Here is a 14,501-nt window from a genome sequence, read left to right as displayed (position 1 = left end):
CGCCAGTGTCGCGGGGAAGGGGTTGTTTGAGTACTTTTAATAGTTAATTCTAGGGCAAGGTGGTCTGACCATGGTACTGCTAACGTTTGGGCTGCTACGAGATTTTGTGAGGATGCTCGATCAGTGAAAATATAGTCAATACGTGTATGTAACTTGTGTGGGGGGGAATAGTGGGTGTAACCCCTTGCTGAGGGGTATAGTACCCGCCAGGTATCATAGAGGTCATAGAGGGAGAGATGTGAGAGGAGACGTTTAGACAGTCTAGCATGATTAGGGAGAGTTAAATTAGCACATGATCTGTCTAGTGTTGGTTGTAGGGTAGCATTAAAGTCCCCTCCTATTATAGTTAAACAGCGGGGGAGCTGTGCGCATATACTGAGGCCAATATAATTGGAGCTTGGTTGTAAGAGCCAATCAGAATAATGAATCTGCCTCTATCGTCTGAGATTGAGCGCTCAATATTAATGTGGAGGTCTCGGTGAAGCAAAATGGCTGTGCCACGTCTTTTAGATGACATGGATGAATAATAAACTTGAGGGTATTTTTTAGAAGAGACGGAGGGGTGTGGGGGCTTAAGATGGGTCTCTTGCAGCATAATTACATCAGGGTTACGTCTAGAGAAGTATTGGATAGCCATGGCACGTTTAGTGGGAGAATTAAGGCCGTTGACATTAAGTGATAATACTTTTAGAGTCATGGTGGTTTATAATTTAGGGAAGAGCGGTGTTTGAGGTAACCAACATCGAGAGCTCCAAAGGACGGGAGGGGTTAAAAGGAGGATAGAGAGGTAGATCGGGGGAGAGAAGGACTGAAAGAGGGGGTGAGCGAGTTCTCCAGGGGATTAGGAGGAACTCAAAACTAAGAGGGGAGGTGTCATAGCGACATTCCCTACTTGTGGGGGCGTGGACAGGGATGAGTAGTATAAATGTATAGAGGATGAACATGTGGTGAGATAGTGTGGGGGTGAGAGACTAAGCTAAAGAAAGAGAATGCTTATACTAAACTATATTCCATTAGATATAGATAATGAGAATGACCAAAGACTCGCCGGTCATGACATCATGCAAGTCAATCTGAGATAGAGACATGTGAAAAAGTTGTATAACATAAAATAACGCCAAATATATATGGGCCTAAAGTAACATAAGACTAATAGATCCTAAAGCAAAAACAGTAGTTGGCTGTAATGGGGTGATGAGTCCAGTCCGACAGCTCGAACAATCTCTATCAGTGTTTAACCATACATAACTAACACTGAAAGCTATTAACTCTATGAAGGCAAGTTTAAGCTAATACATAACTATAGAGAGTTTTCAGTGAAAAACAGTGATACCGGGTATTAGTATTGTGAAAGCGCCTTCATGCAGTTGACCATTCGGGAGTTGGAGCTGGTACGGGTGAGCGCAATGGGGTTGCCGATGGTTGGAGGGTCTCTGGTATATTTTTAATGATACCAAATTTTTGGAGGAGTTCGAAGCCTTGGAGAGGTGTTTTAACAAGATGAGTGACCCCGTCTTTGAAGACCACGAGCTGAAACGGAAACCCCCATCTGTATTTGATGGAGTGGTTGCGAAGGGCCTTGGTGACGTTGACGAGGTCTCTTCTTTTCTTCAAGGTTGATTGGGATAGATCTTGATATAGTTGCAGCTGTGATTCCGCATAGGTAATTGACAGTGAGCCCCGCACTGCAGCCATGATGCGGTCCTTGGAGCGAAAATAATGGAATCGCACTATCACATCACAGGGAGGTTGTGAGGATGGAGGTTTAGCCCTCAGGGCTCGATGGGCTCTGTCCAGCACAAGTTCCGATTTAGGAATACTAGGGACCAGGTGTAGAAAGAGGGCTTCTAGATAGGCTGGGAGAGTGTCATTGACTACGGTCTCAGGGATATTGCGGATGCGAATGTTGTTCCTCCTGTTCCTATTGTCGAGATCTTCGATGTGGTCTCTGTAAGACTCCGTCTCGGCCCTCATGTCAGCAAGTTCCTGTTCAACCACAGTTTGTTGTTCAAGGGCATCAGTGCGGGAGCCCAGCTCAGCCAGTTCAGATCTAAAGTCCGCCAGTACGGTTCTCATTTCTGATTGTATAGTTTTGGCAACAATTGAAACAATGTCTTTAGGAGTGAGTGTCGACTCAGGTGAGTGGGTGTCCTCTGAGTCAGACCTCTGTTCCGTAGCAGATAAGCGTTTAGTAAGGGAGCCTGCTTTTTCCCACGCACGGAGGATATTTGGCTTTGCGTTGCCAGAAGCTTTGCTGCTCCTTTGTGACATTGTATTTCAAAACGATATAGTTTAGCGCTGGAGCGTATAAACTCCGGATTCCGTCAGAAGGAGAGCAGGTGGCCGACTGTGTAGGAACCCGAGATAGAGTATTAATCAATAGTGTAGAGAGAGCATTATCGCTGATGAGAGTCTCTCTTCATCCCCAGAGGGTAATGATATCAGGGCATATTCTGCTGATAAGCAATTCTTGATGAAAACAAAAAACTGGTGTAATAGTCAGATCACAGGTGCCAGTGAGGGACCTCAGTAGTGTCGGCTGGGTCCTTGGTGTCAGGTTGACAAGGTGTTGGAGTGTGCTAGCGGAGGGCCCACGTGGGGGGCAGACGAGATAGAGAGGATGGCACCTGTGATTATAGTAAAATCACATGCATCCAGGGGATCTCTGTGTGTGTGGCGTTTTTGCTTATGCCACATCCAAGATGGCCGCCGCTGATCACAGGGAGAGTGCTGGGCCAGGGGGGGGGGGGATGCAGGCGCAATGTACCCGATCTCCCTGCTTCAGTCCTGGCTCAGGGGGGTGTCCAGGGGGGCCTGGGCATGCCTGGCTGGTCTGTTGGTGGTCTCAGACAAGGATTCAGTAGCGTTTTTGATCATGCCACATCCAAGATGGCCGCCGCGAATTACAGGGTGCGTGCTGGGCCGGGGGGGGGGGGGGATGCAGGCGCAATGTACCTGCTCCCCCTGCTTCAGGCCTGGCTCAGGGGGGTGTCCAGGGGATGCCTGGCTGGTCTGTTGGTGGTCTCATACAAGGATTCAGTAGCGTTTTTGATCATGCCACATCCAAGATGGCCGCCGCGAATTACAGGGTGAGTGCTGGGCCAGGGGGATGCAGGCGCAATGAACCTGCTCCCCCTGCTTCAGGCCTGGCTCAGGGGGGTGTCCAGGGGAGCCTGGGGATGCCTGGCTGGTCTGTTGGTGGTCTCAGACAAGGATTCAGTAGCGTTTTTGATCATGCCACATCCAAGATGGCCACCGCGAATTACAGGGTGAGTGCTGGGCATGGGGGGGGGGGGGGGAGATGCAGGCGCAATGTACCTGCTCCCCCTGCTTCAGGCCTGGCTCAGGGGGGTGTCCAGGGGAGCCTGGCTGGTCTGTTGGTGGTCTCAGACAAGGATTCGGCAGCGTTTTTTATCGTGCCACATCTAAGATGGCCGCCGCAAATTACAGGGTGAGTGCTGGGCCAAGGGGGATGCAAACGCAGTGTACCTGCTTTCCCTGCTTTAGTCCCGGCTCAGGGGGGTGTCCAGGGGGGCCTGGGGATGCCTGGGTGGTCTGCTGGTGGTCCCGAAAAGGATTCAGCTGCGTCTCCAGGCCGCGGAGCTCAAATCCCAGCAGGCGCCCAAAATCTAGGTCCCGGCTCTGGAGCCTCGAGTAGGCCGCAACCTGCAGAAGCCTAAAATCACAATGGGTGCTAGGCCACGCCCCCAATTTTATATTTTCTTTTTGTGTGTACATGTAATTAATTGTTCTTTGTTGTATATGTCTTGTTTTTGAAGTATTTTGTTCATATTGGTGTGCCTTGTGACTCTTGTATGCCCCCTGATATGTCAGTGTGAAGCCCTGAATATGCTATTGCCTCCACAGTGCTTCTGGCATATGTGGGGTTAATCGGCCATCTTGTTGGTGCCTAGGTTATATAGTGCCTGTGGCGCTGGAGGCTTTAATTTATAAGCTCCACGTATTGGATTTATGGCTCTTTAGGTATTGATTACCAAGTGACAGTGTGGGCTGGTTCTTAAAACAATATTGATATTTAGACGTAGCGCTAAATATATATATATATATATATATATATATATATATATATATATATATATATATATATATATATATATATATATATATATATATATATATATATATATATATATATATATATATATATATATATACACACACACACACACACACATGTGGATGAGCTGCAGTGGAACGCATACTTCCGCTTTTTTGTGTTCCACCGGGCGGAAGTGAGGTATACTAAGGTGCTAGATGATGCACTCCCGCCCTAGGGATCTGAGCGCCAGACGGAGAGCGTCTATGGCGGGTTCCTGGCTAATAGGTAACTCACAAACCGTGTTGTGAACTACTTAGTGCTTTTAAATACAATATTATGGAGATATGGTTGTGGAGTGATATACCCAGGTTTTGTTGCTAGCTGATTCTGAGGGCGGGATCACTGTACAGGCTGGGGGCATTTAAGGGTCACTAAGTGCTATGGAGGTTATGCACTTTAGGAGGAGAGAGTGGGGGCCTTGAAAAAGGTCTGGAGTCAGACCGAAACGTCGGCCCTTGGCCCACTGTCTTGCACTATTTGCACTTTACTGTTGGGATGATGAAATAAATATATCTGCTTGAGAAGAAGACTGGTGAGTGTCCTCTATGCCTTTTACAATGTATTGTTACTGGACTGGTCCGGATAACTGAGTTTGGCACCCCAGCAGTTGTTTGAACCCCTTGGAGGAGAGTTTGATCCGAATTTTTGGATATATATAGATAGATAGATAGATATCTATATCTATAGATAGATATCTATATCTATAGATAGATATCTATATCTATAGATAGATATCTATATCTATAGATAGATATCTATATCTATAGATAGATATCTATATCTATAGATAGATATCTATATCTATAGATAGATATCTATAGATAGTAGTAGTAGTAGTAGTAGTACGTTTATTTATAAGGCGCCGCAAAGTGTCCGCAGCGCCGTACATAGCAAACAGAAAAAACAAATGACAAGGTAACGTACAGGGTGTGTTGAAAGATACAGTATAAATAGGGGTATAGCTGGTAGAACTAAAATCAGCATCAGTTCAGAAGTAGGTGTCAAAATTGTCAAGGAGACTGAAGATGAAGTAGAGGAAGGGAAGAACAGGACAGGAGCACAGGTGAGGTAATGAGGTAGGGTGAGTACGTGAGGAAGGAGGGCCCTGCTCATAAGAGTTAACATACTAAAAATAGGTGGGTGGACGAACGAAATACAATAGGATAAGTAGGAACGGAGGGGAACGGAGGCAGGATAGGATGATCAAAAGAGGTTAGGAGGAGGGATAGGCTAGTCGAAAAAAGTGGGTTTTGAGGGAGCGCTTGAAGGAGGTAAGGGAATCAGATAGCCTGATGGGTGGCGGGAGGTTGTTCCAGTGCAGGGGGGCAGCGCGAGAGAAATCTTGGACACGGGAGTGGGAGGAGGTGATTAGGTGAGAGGTCAGTCGGCGGTCAGCGATGGAGCGAAGAGGACGGGAGGGAGTGTGGATAGAGATCAGTGAAGAGAGGTAGGGAGCTGTGGAGGAGGAGAGAGCCTTATAGGTGGTGGTGAGGAGTTTAAAGAGAACTCGGAAAGGAATGGGGAGCCAGTGAAGAGATAAACAGAGGGGGGACGCGGAGGTAGAGCGGCGGGAGAGGAAGATGAGCCTAGCAGCAGCGTTAAGAATGGATTGGAGAGGTGCGAGGCGGGTGAGAGGTAGCCCAGAGAGAAGGATGTTGCAGTAGTCAAGGCGGGAGATAGATATCTATATAGAGATATATATCTATATAGATAGATATCTATATCTATAGATAGATATCTATATCTATAGATAGGTGTGTGGATACGGCCCGGCACTCCGACTCAGCAATACAGCAACCTTGGTGCCTTCCAGATCAGAGATGTAGTAATATAAGAACAAACAGCGGCACTCACAGGATTTTTCAAAAACTTGTATTAAACGTGACCAAAAAAGTTTTTTTGGTCACGTTTAATACAAGTTTTTGAAAAATCCTGTGAGTGCCGCTGTTTGTTCTTATATTACTATATCTATAAATAGATATCTATATCTATCTATAAATTTCTTTGAGTTCCGCACCTATAGCAACTTGAGTCACCAGGGTGGTGCTCACTCCAAGGATATACAATCCAAATAACAGAAGATGAAAAGAGAGGGCACTCACCACTACATTACTCTTGGCTTTGACAAAGGTCTTGAATAAGACCGAAACATTAGCCCTGTCATGTGAGCGTTAATAAAACTTTTTTTCACGTTTTATTCAACAAGTGGTGAGTGCCCTCTCTTTTTTCATCTTCTATATCTATAGATAGATATCTCTATCTATAGATAGAGATATCTATATATATATATATATATATTATAGGCACTAGTGGGGGTGATTAGAGTTAGGGTGTGGGGAGGCGGGGGGTTAGAGTAAGTCTGAAGGGCACAGGTGTTAGGTTTAGGCACTTACGGGGAGGGTTATGGTCAGGCAATGGGAGTGGAGGGTCAGGCTGCTGCGAAGCATGATTAGGCTGATGGGGGTAGGGGTAGAAAGTTAGGTTTCTCATGGAGCCCCTCTCAGGATTCTCAATTCCCAGATGCCGAAGTTGGTATAAAAAAAAAAAAAATCTTTTGAAACCCCCCCTTAGAAATTCATGCGTTTGCCCCTTGTTGCATATTTATGTATCTGCACTATGGCCCTTATTCAGATCTGATTGCAGTATAAAGTTGTTCTCAAAATGTATATATGAGGGTGGCAGTGTATGCATGTATGATGGCGGTGTATAAATGTATGCATGTATGAGGGTGGCAGTGTATGCATGTATGATGGTGGTGTATAAAGTCCCCCTTACACTTGTACGATTTGATTCGATTTCACCCAATCTAGACAGATTGAGGCAATCAATCAAACCAAATCTTACAGGATTCTCCTGCACTGCGACCCGATGCGCGTTCTAGTGCACATCGGGTCGGACCCATGAGATGGATCCTCCTGCACATAGGATCTCTCTCATCGGGTCCATCAGGCACACTTCAGGGGACATTTGCCTGCATTCAATTTATCGTCCGCCTCCCCAGGGAGTGACTTGGTGACCTGTTCATGTCCGCCCCGCCCACACAGCACTCCGAGCCCGCTGCCATTACATGATTACAGTGTCAGCAGCCATTACACACAAGTGTCAGCAGTTTCCAGAATTGTTCGGTATATAAAGGGTCCTGCATGTGTTTTTATTCACTGTGCCGCCACCGCCACCCCCGCATAATATCTGCTGTGCCCCAGTTCCCCCATACAGTGCCTCCCGAATTCCCCGTATCACTCGCCGTAGCCTCCTCCGTCACCTCCCTAGTATCATCCGTTCGCTTCTCCCGCTATATAGTCTCCCCTGTTGCCCACGTCTCTGCATCCTCTGTGCAGTGGGGGCGATGATGTCCACAAGCACCCGACAGCGCCCCTGCATTTATTTATTTTTTTACATCTTCTGCCGCCGCCGCCCCCCCTGCATTATAGCTGCCGTAGTTTTGCGCCCGTGTCGTCGTCGCCCCCCCGTATTATGCGCCACACAGTGCCTCCCCCATATTACCTGCCATTGCCTCCGCTTCTCCCGCCGTCTAACCTCCCAGTTCTCCGTCCAGTGTGTATCCCCTCTGTACGGGAGATAATCTCCCAAAGCACCCGACAGCGCCCCCCCCCCCCCGCCCTCTTCCGCCAAAATTCAAGTATGCGGCTGAGTCAAAATTGCTTCAGCATTTAGAAAATAATTCTTTTTTTTAAAAGGCTTAATTACATTAAGTACTGGTGTGACTGTTGTGCTGTCACTAGGGATGGTAATCGGTGCAGACATCATCGATGGTTACATCGATGCCGATTCTGCACCAAGCGATTGAAAGTAGGGATGGCCATCGACTAACGATGTTCCCAGAACATCGATGGTTGGGACCTAGAGGTCGATGTTTTGGGAAAATCGATAGTCGATGGCCATCCCTACTTTCAATCGCTGGGTGCAGAATCGGCATCAATGGTAACCATCGATGATGTCTGCACCGATTACCATCCCTAGTGACAGCACAGCAGACACACCAGTACTTAATGTAATTAAGCCTTTTAAAAAAAAAATATTTTCTGTATGCTGAAGCAATAGTGCCGATAGTGGATGGTCGAATAGTTTTATGCCATCGATGGATGGCTTCTGATGGTAAAAGTTGGGGGCGCATGCGCACAGTGTGCCCAGCGTCATTGCGTCCAGCGGGGTCGCTGCGGGCGGCCCGCCCCAACGGGAGGTGCGCGCTTGCTCAAAAGAAACAAACTGGATTGATGGCTAAAGTTTCTTCTGCGCATGCGTGCAGATCCCGGCAGGGCAGGCTGCACACAGCGACCATTCCCGTTGCTCTGCGCGGCTAAGCAATGGCAGGAACCATCGATGGTGTGAGGTAGAATGGTTTATAGCCATCGATGTGCTGCACATACTTTTTGCACTAGATCTCATCTCATCTGATCTCATCGCAAAACCGAGATGCGATATTGTATACAATAATTGTAACGTGTATGGGTACCTCGAATGTATGTATGTATGTATGTATGTATGTATGTATGTATGTATGTATGAGGGTGGTGTTGTATAAATGTATGTATGTATGAGGTTGGCAGTGTATGCATGTATGATGGTGGTGGGTGTATGTATGTATGTATGTATGTATGTATGTATGTATGTATGTATGTATGTATGTATGTGGGTGGTGTTGTATAAATGTATGTAAGTAAGAGGGTGGCAGTGTAGGCATGTATGATGGTGGGGTACTTGTGTACAATCATGGCTCCCACGATGTCCATCGCATAGTAAAAAAATCGCATCACATTAAATTTGATCGCATGCGATTTTTAACAGAAATGCATTCAAATGCATTGAAATTAGTATCAAACATGTTCAATGGCCCCCAAATGTCATTTTTCAGGCTGTACCACCCCCACTATCAACGCGAACCCGAAGTGTGGCGAGCGCAGCGAGCCCGCGAGGGGCGGCGGTACGCATCCTATGACCTTTTCATACCCCCACTATCCACGTCGGCGTGGAGTTGAGAATAGAAAGTGTGGCGAGCGCAGCAGCCACCGAGCCCGAAGCGTGGCGAGCGCAGCGTGCCCCACGAGGGGACACCGATACCTTCACAGGTATACGCGTCCCCTCGCGGGCCTCACAGGTGTCCGCGGGGCTCGCTGCGCTCGCCAAGCTTCGGGCTCGGTGGCTCGCTGCGCTCGCCACACTTTCTATTCTCAACTCCACGCCGACATGGATAGTGGGGGTATGAAAAGGTCTTAGGACGCATACCGCCGCCCCTCGCGGATTTGCTGCGCTCGCCGCCCTTCGGGTTCGCGTTGATAGTGGGGGTGGTACAGCCTGAAAAATTACATTTGGGGGCCATTGAACAGGTTTGATACTAATTGCAATGCATTTCTGTTAAAAATCGCATGCGATCGCATGTGATGCGATTTTTTTTAAAAAAATGCATAAAAACGGCAAAAATTGCATGCCACTACATATGGCATGCGATGGGAGCCGTGAAAGTACACCAGTACCGATGGTGGTGTATAAATGTATGTATGAGGGTGGTGTTGTATAAATTTATGTATGTATGTATGTATGTATGTATGTATGAGGGTGGCAGTGTATGCATGTATGATGGTGGTGTATAAATGTATGTATGCATGTATGAGGGTGGCGGTGTATAAATGTATGTATGAGGGTGGCGGTGTATAAATGGATCCGATACGTAATGCCGGCGGTCGGAATCCCGACCGCCGAAATCCCGACATGGGGGGGGGACGACGTGGATCGCCCCCCCCTTGCGGGCTCGCTGCGCTCGCCACGCAGCGGGCCCGGTGCCTCGCTACGTTTGGCACGCTATTTTATTCTCCCTCTATGGGTGTCGTGGACACCCACGGAGGGAGAAAGTTTCGGGATTTCGGCGGTCGGGATTCCAGTGTCGGGATTCTGAACGCCGGGATCCCGACCGCCGGCAAATTGACCGCATCCCGTATAAATGTATGTATGAGGGTGGCGGTGTATGCATGTATGATGGTGGTGTATAAATGTATTTATGTATGAGGGTGGCAGTGTATGCATGTATGATGGTGGTGTATAAATGTATGCATGTATGATGGTGGTGTATAAATGTATGCATGTATTAGGGTGGTGGTGTATGTATGATGGTGGCGGTGTATAAATGTATGCATGTATGAGGGTGGTTATGTATATATGTATGTATGTATGTATGTATGTATGTATGTATGTATGTATGTATGTATGTATGAGGGTGGCAGTATATGCATGTATGATGGTGGTGTATAAATGTATGCATGTATAAAGGTGGTGGTGTATAAATGTATGCATGTATAAAGGTGGTGGTGTATAAATGTATGCATGTATGAGGGTGGTGGTGTATAAATGTATGCATGTATGAGGGTGGTGTATGCATGTATGAGGGTGGTGGTGTATAAATGTATGGATCCGCATGATATTGGCTCTTCGGCGTCCCTAAACATATTTCTCTTTGTGTCTGACTGGTCCTGCCATGTGTGCTGTATAATTCCACTGGCGCCGCCATGTGTGCCGTATCAGTTCAGGGGTGCCGCCATGTGTGCGGTATAGTTCCAGACACTATTGATGCTTTAGTCTTGCCTGTCACCGATGTCTCAAAGTCAGGCATGTCCAACCTCGGCCCTCCAGCTGTTGTGAAACTACAAGTCCCATCATGCTTTGTCACAGTTTTGCTATTAGGGAATGCTAAAACTATTGCAAGGCATGCTGGGATGTTTAGTTTCATAATATCTGGAGGGCCCAGGTTGGACATGCCTGCTCTAAGTAGAGTGATGTGGTAATGCTGCCTACTGTTATGCTGGCTCCAGCTATTATTGATTTGTTGCCGCCTACATGAGGCCATTTCCAGGGCCACTTTTAGTCCCCAATCCGCCCCTGGTAAGGCTGCAGGGAGGGAGGTTTAGTGACTTATAAAAGGGGGTTTGGGTTAGGCTGTGGGGTAGGGGGTTAGGTTTAGGTGGCGGGGTACGAGCATTAGGCACTAACGGGGAGGGTGAGGATGTGAAGGGAAGGGGGCTACAGAAGGTTTACAGTTATGGGAGGCCAAGGAAAATGGAAGTATTCTGGCAGTCGACATCCCCACCAACGCTCATCCATATTTATGCCGTAATGTTAAATTGGCACTATCACTCCCTGTTACATTGTACATGAAACCATGGATATCTTAAATTAGCAGAGAACGTGAGATAATGGGGTTAATATTTAATGTCAATATATATGGTATACTGGAATAATGTGTGTATATATCTTACCAGCAAAATGTGTTAAAAAAATGTCTATATTAATGGTCATCCTACAATAAAAAAGGAAGCTAAGTCATATTTAATATCTGCCTAGTAAATGTTTTATAGAGCAACATACTTTATTATCTTTTGGGCCTGATTTATATTCTGTTGGTTATGCATCGGTGTTCAGTAAGTATTTGTGTGACATTTTTAGGACAAGAGATAGCTTTATTCTGTTTAATTGGTACTCTGCTCTGAAACCAAACTCCTTACTCTATCACAATTTCTGTAGTGTCTCATAAGTGCCAGCTCCCTGCAGTCCATTATCTCCAGGCGCTCCTTGGTAGGCACTGGCCAAGATAATGCGAACTGCATATTGACTCTGGAGAAAACTGGAACAAGGTGTCCAACCCCACTGGGTGCATCCCCCCCCCCCCCCCAATTTGGCATTCCAGCTGTTGAACTACAAATCCAAGCATGCCCTGCAACACCTTAAGCATGGCTAAATTGCATGCTGGGATATTTATTTCAACAACAGCTGTAGTGCTAAAAGGTTCCCTATACCCGGAATAAACACAAAGATGCTTATTTCCTTTAAGCAAACTTACTTTAAACCAACCTTACCTTTAATCTTAAATCAATTCCCATATTTCTCAAGAATTCCTGTTGTGCAATAGGTCCCACAGTGACCACTGTGTTTGCAATTACTCTTTTCAAGAAGCTAAAGTCAACATCAGCCGTAAGATCTGCTGTTCCCGGATCTATTAGAACATCATGTAACTGATGTGCCCGAAATCCCTAAAAACAAGACAAATACATCTAGATTTCTAAAATCACAGAAGTTTACTATGGTAAAAACATACTGAATTTCAATAAATCTAAAAAAAGTTTAATTTAGAGAGCAGACACATGCACATTCTTCAAGAAGGTTTAGGGCTTACTGCTTTATTACAACTTTACTTTGATGTAATCTATTATTAGGAAGTTAACTTTGTTTACATAATATTGTTGACGCTGTAGAGCACATGGGTGCCGGACGTTACACCGACGTCGGACTCCCGACTGCTCCCTCGTGGGGGTCCACGACCCCCATAGAGGGAGAATAAAATAGGTGGCGAGCCGTGCCCGCAGCATGGCGAGTGCAGCGAGCCCGCAAGGGGCTTCATTGCGCTCTCCCTGCTGTGCAGTCGGGATTCCGACATTGGGCTAATGACTGTCGGAATCCTGACTGTCGGTGTGTTATACCACACAAGTCTACATTTATTTATTTATTTTTTTAAGAAAAAAACCTTAACGTTTTTTATTTAATTTGGGGCTTTTATGGTTGAAAAATCGATTTCCAATCATATCTTCAGTTACTTTTCAGATACACCTTTCACCTACAGTACTCTACCGCTCTCTCATGGAAGTTGTAGCCTTACTTACAACAGCAAAAACAATACAGTACTATTTTTCATTCAGAATGAGCATCCATCCTCTTATTACCCATCCAGAGCAATAGCAAACATGTGACAGGAAAGATGAAGCTATTACTACATTTTAATCCTTTCAAGTCAAAAGTCTAGTCAGATCCAAAGGTGAGCCACTTTAAAATAAGTACATTAACATCTTTCAACATTCAATGTAGACCATTTTTTAAATAAAAAAATTACAATTAAATGAAACATTTAAACCAGACTGTTAAAAAAAATGGACTGCAAAAGGTTATACTAATAGCATGGCAGGTAGAGGAATAGGGTTAACCGGAAGAGGCAATAGGTTACAGGGAGAGGGTGACCACAGTAGGTTACACCAGGGGGAGGGCAATGCCATGGTGTGGGTGATAGCAGTGGGTGACAGGGTTATGCCAAGGAGAGTGTGACATTAGAGGGTGACACCAGGGAAGGGTTACCAGCAGTCAGGGAGAAGGAAACAGCAGTAGATCCAACCAGGGAGAGGGTGACAGCAGAGGATGGCAGAGAGGGAAATGGGGACAGCAGTGGGTGATGGATAAAGTGGCAGAGATAGGGTAATATCTGCCTGGGTGACAGGATAGTGGGGGTATGAAAAGGTCGGAGGACGCGTACCGCTGCTCTCGCCACGCTTCGGGTTGGTGTTGATAGTGGGGGTGGCGTTTAACAATGGGGGTGTATTTAACATTGCGAATCACATCACATGCCACTTGCTGGCATGCAATATTTAATTGTACAATCAGGGGCATTTTCCCGAAAATCACATCGCATAGTACCTGGGGGTGTGCAAGGATGGAATAACATGCAAATCGGACGCAAAATCGCATCGCAGATCAAATCGCCCAAAAAAATTGATAAATCAGACAGTGGGGCAGATACATAAACTAGCATTAAGTGCTTTTCTGCACTACTGGAAGGGGGGGGGGGTATACATTTGTTTAAATTTACTAACTGCACACCTGAAGCTAGGGATAGCCTGCCGAGTAACGCTCAGCAGGGCTGTCCCCTGCAATCCCCCCAGGAATTATCGGCCAGGGCAATGTATTAGAAGCCACCTAGGTGTTAAATCGCCCCAGCCACTTCGCCAGCCCAGGGCTAGCGTTGTCCTATCCCCACTGCACGGACAACGCTAGCCCTGCTGCTGGCTCCAGGCTGAGCACGAGATCCCCCAGGCCCAGACAGCCGGCCAGGGGGGAGAGAAGGTTATTAGCTGTCTGGGCGCCAATAAGGAGAGCCGTTAACACTGGGCATAGTGGCTCTCCTTATCTGTGCTTGGGGGGGTTTAATACATTCACCCATAATGGGTGCCCCATTCTCCTCGTTATGCAGGAGAAGCGGGACCCATTATTGTTCAATAGAATGGGACATCAGATCCCCAACACCAAGGACAGCCTCAGAAAGAAAGCCAGGATGGGAGCAATTAGGAGAGGAGAGGGACTCATAGCTTCTCCTCCCCCTTCGGCCAGAGAGCCCTCAAACTGGCAGCAGCTGCCAGCTCAGTCTCAGGTACCTGTTGTGCATTATAGGGGGACTGGCAGAGCAGGGACGGGCAGGTGGCATACAGTATAATGAGTCAGTGTGACTCATGTAATACTGTGGGCTCCCTGTACAATGCACAGGCTGCACCATTGCTAGTTCCAATTCTGGGTGAATCAGATATTTCTTAGTGATTATTGAATGTGGATTGGCATA

General features: G+C 46.6%; 1 protein-coding gene across 2 annotated transcripts in view; it reads right to left on the bottom strand.

Annotated features, from left to right (window-relative positions):
• NDUFAF7 (NADH:ubiquinone oxidoreductase complex assembly factor 7) overlaps nt 1-14,501 on the bottom strand; it is a 114,999-nt gene that overhangs the window by 14,629 nt on the left and 85,869 nt on the right. For both annotated transcript variants that reach the window (XM_083176433.1, XM_083176432.1), the window contains one exon: nt 11,983-12,156. In XM_083176433.1, the coding sequence (XP_083032559.1) occupies nt 11,983-12,156 (174 nt within the window). The remainder of the gene's footprint in view (nt 1-11,982; nt 12,157-14,501) is intronic.

The sequence above is a fragment of the Crinia signifera genome, chromosome 3 (genome assembly GCF_055691185.1).
Source record: "Crinia signifera chromosome 3, ASM5569118v1, whole genome shotgun sequence".
In the NCBI taxonomy this organism is placed as follows: domain Eukaryota; kingdom Metazoa; phylum Chordata; class Amphibia; order Anura; family Myobatrachidae; genus Crinia; species Crinia signifera.
This window is presented reverse-complemented; position numbering and strand designations above follow the sequence as displayed.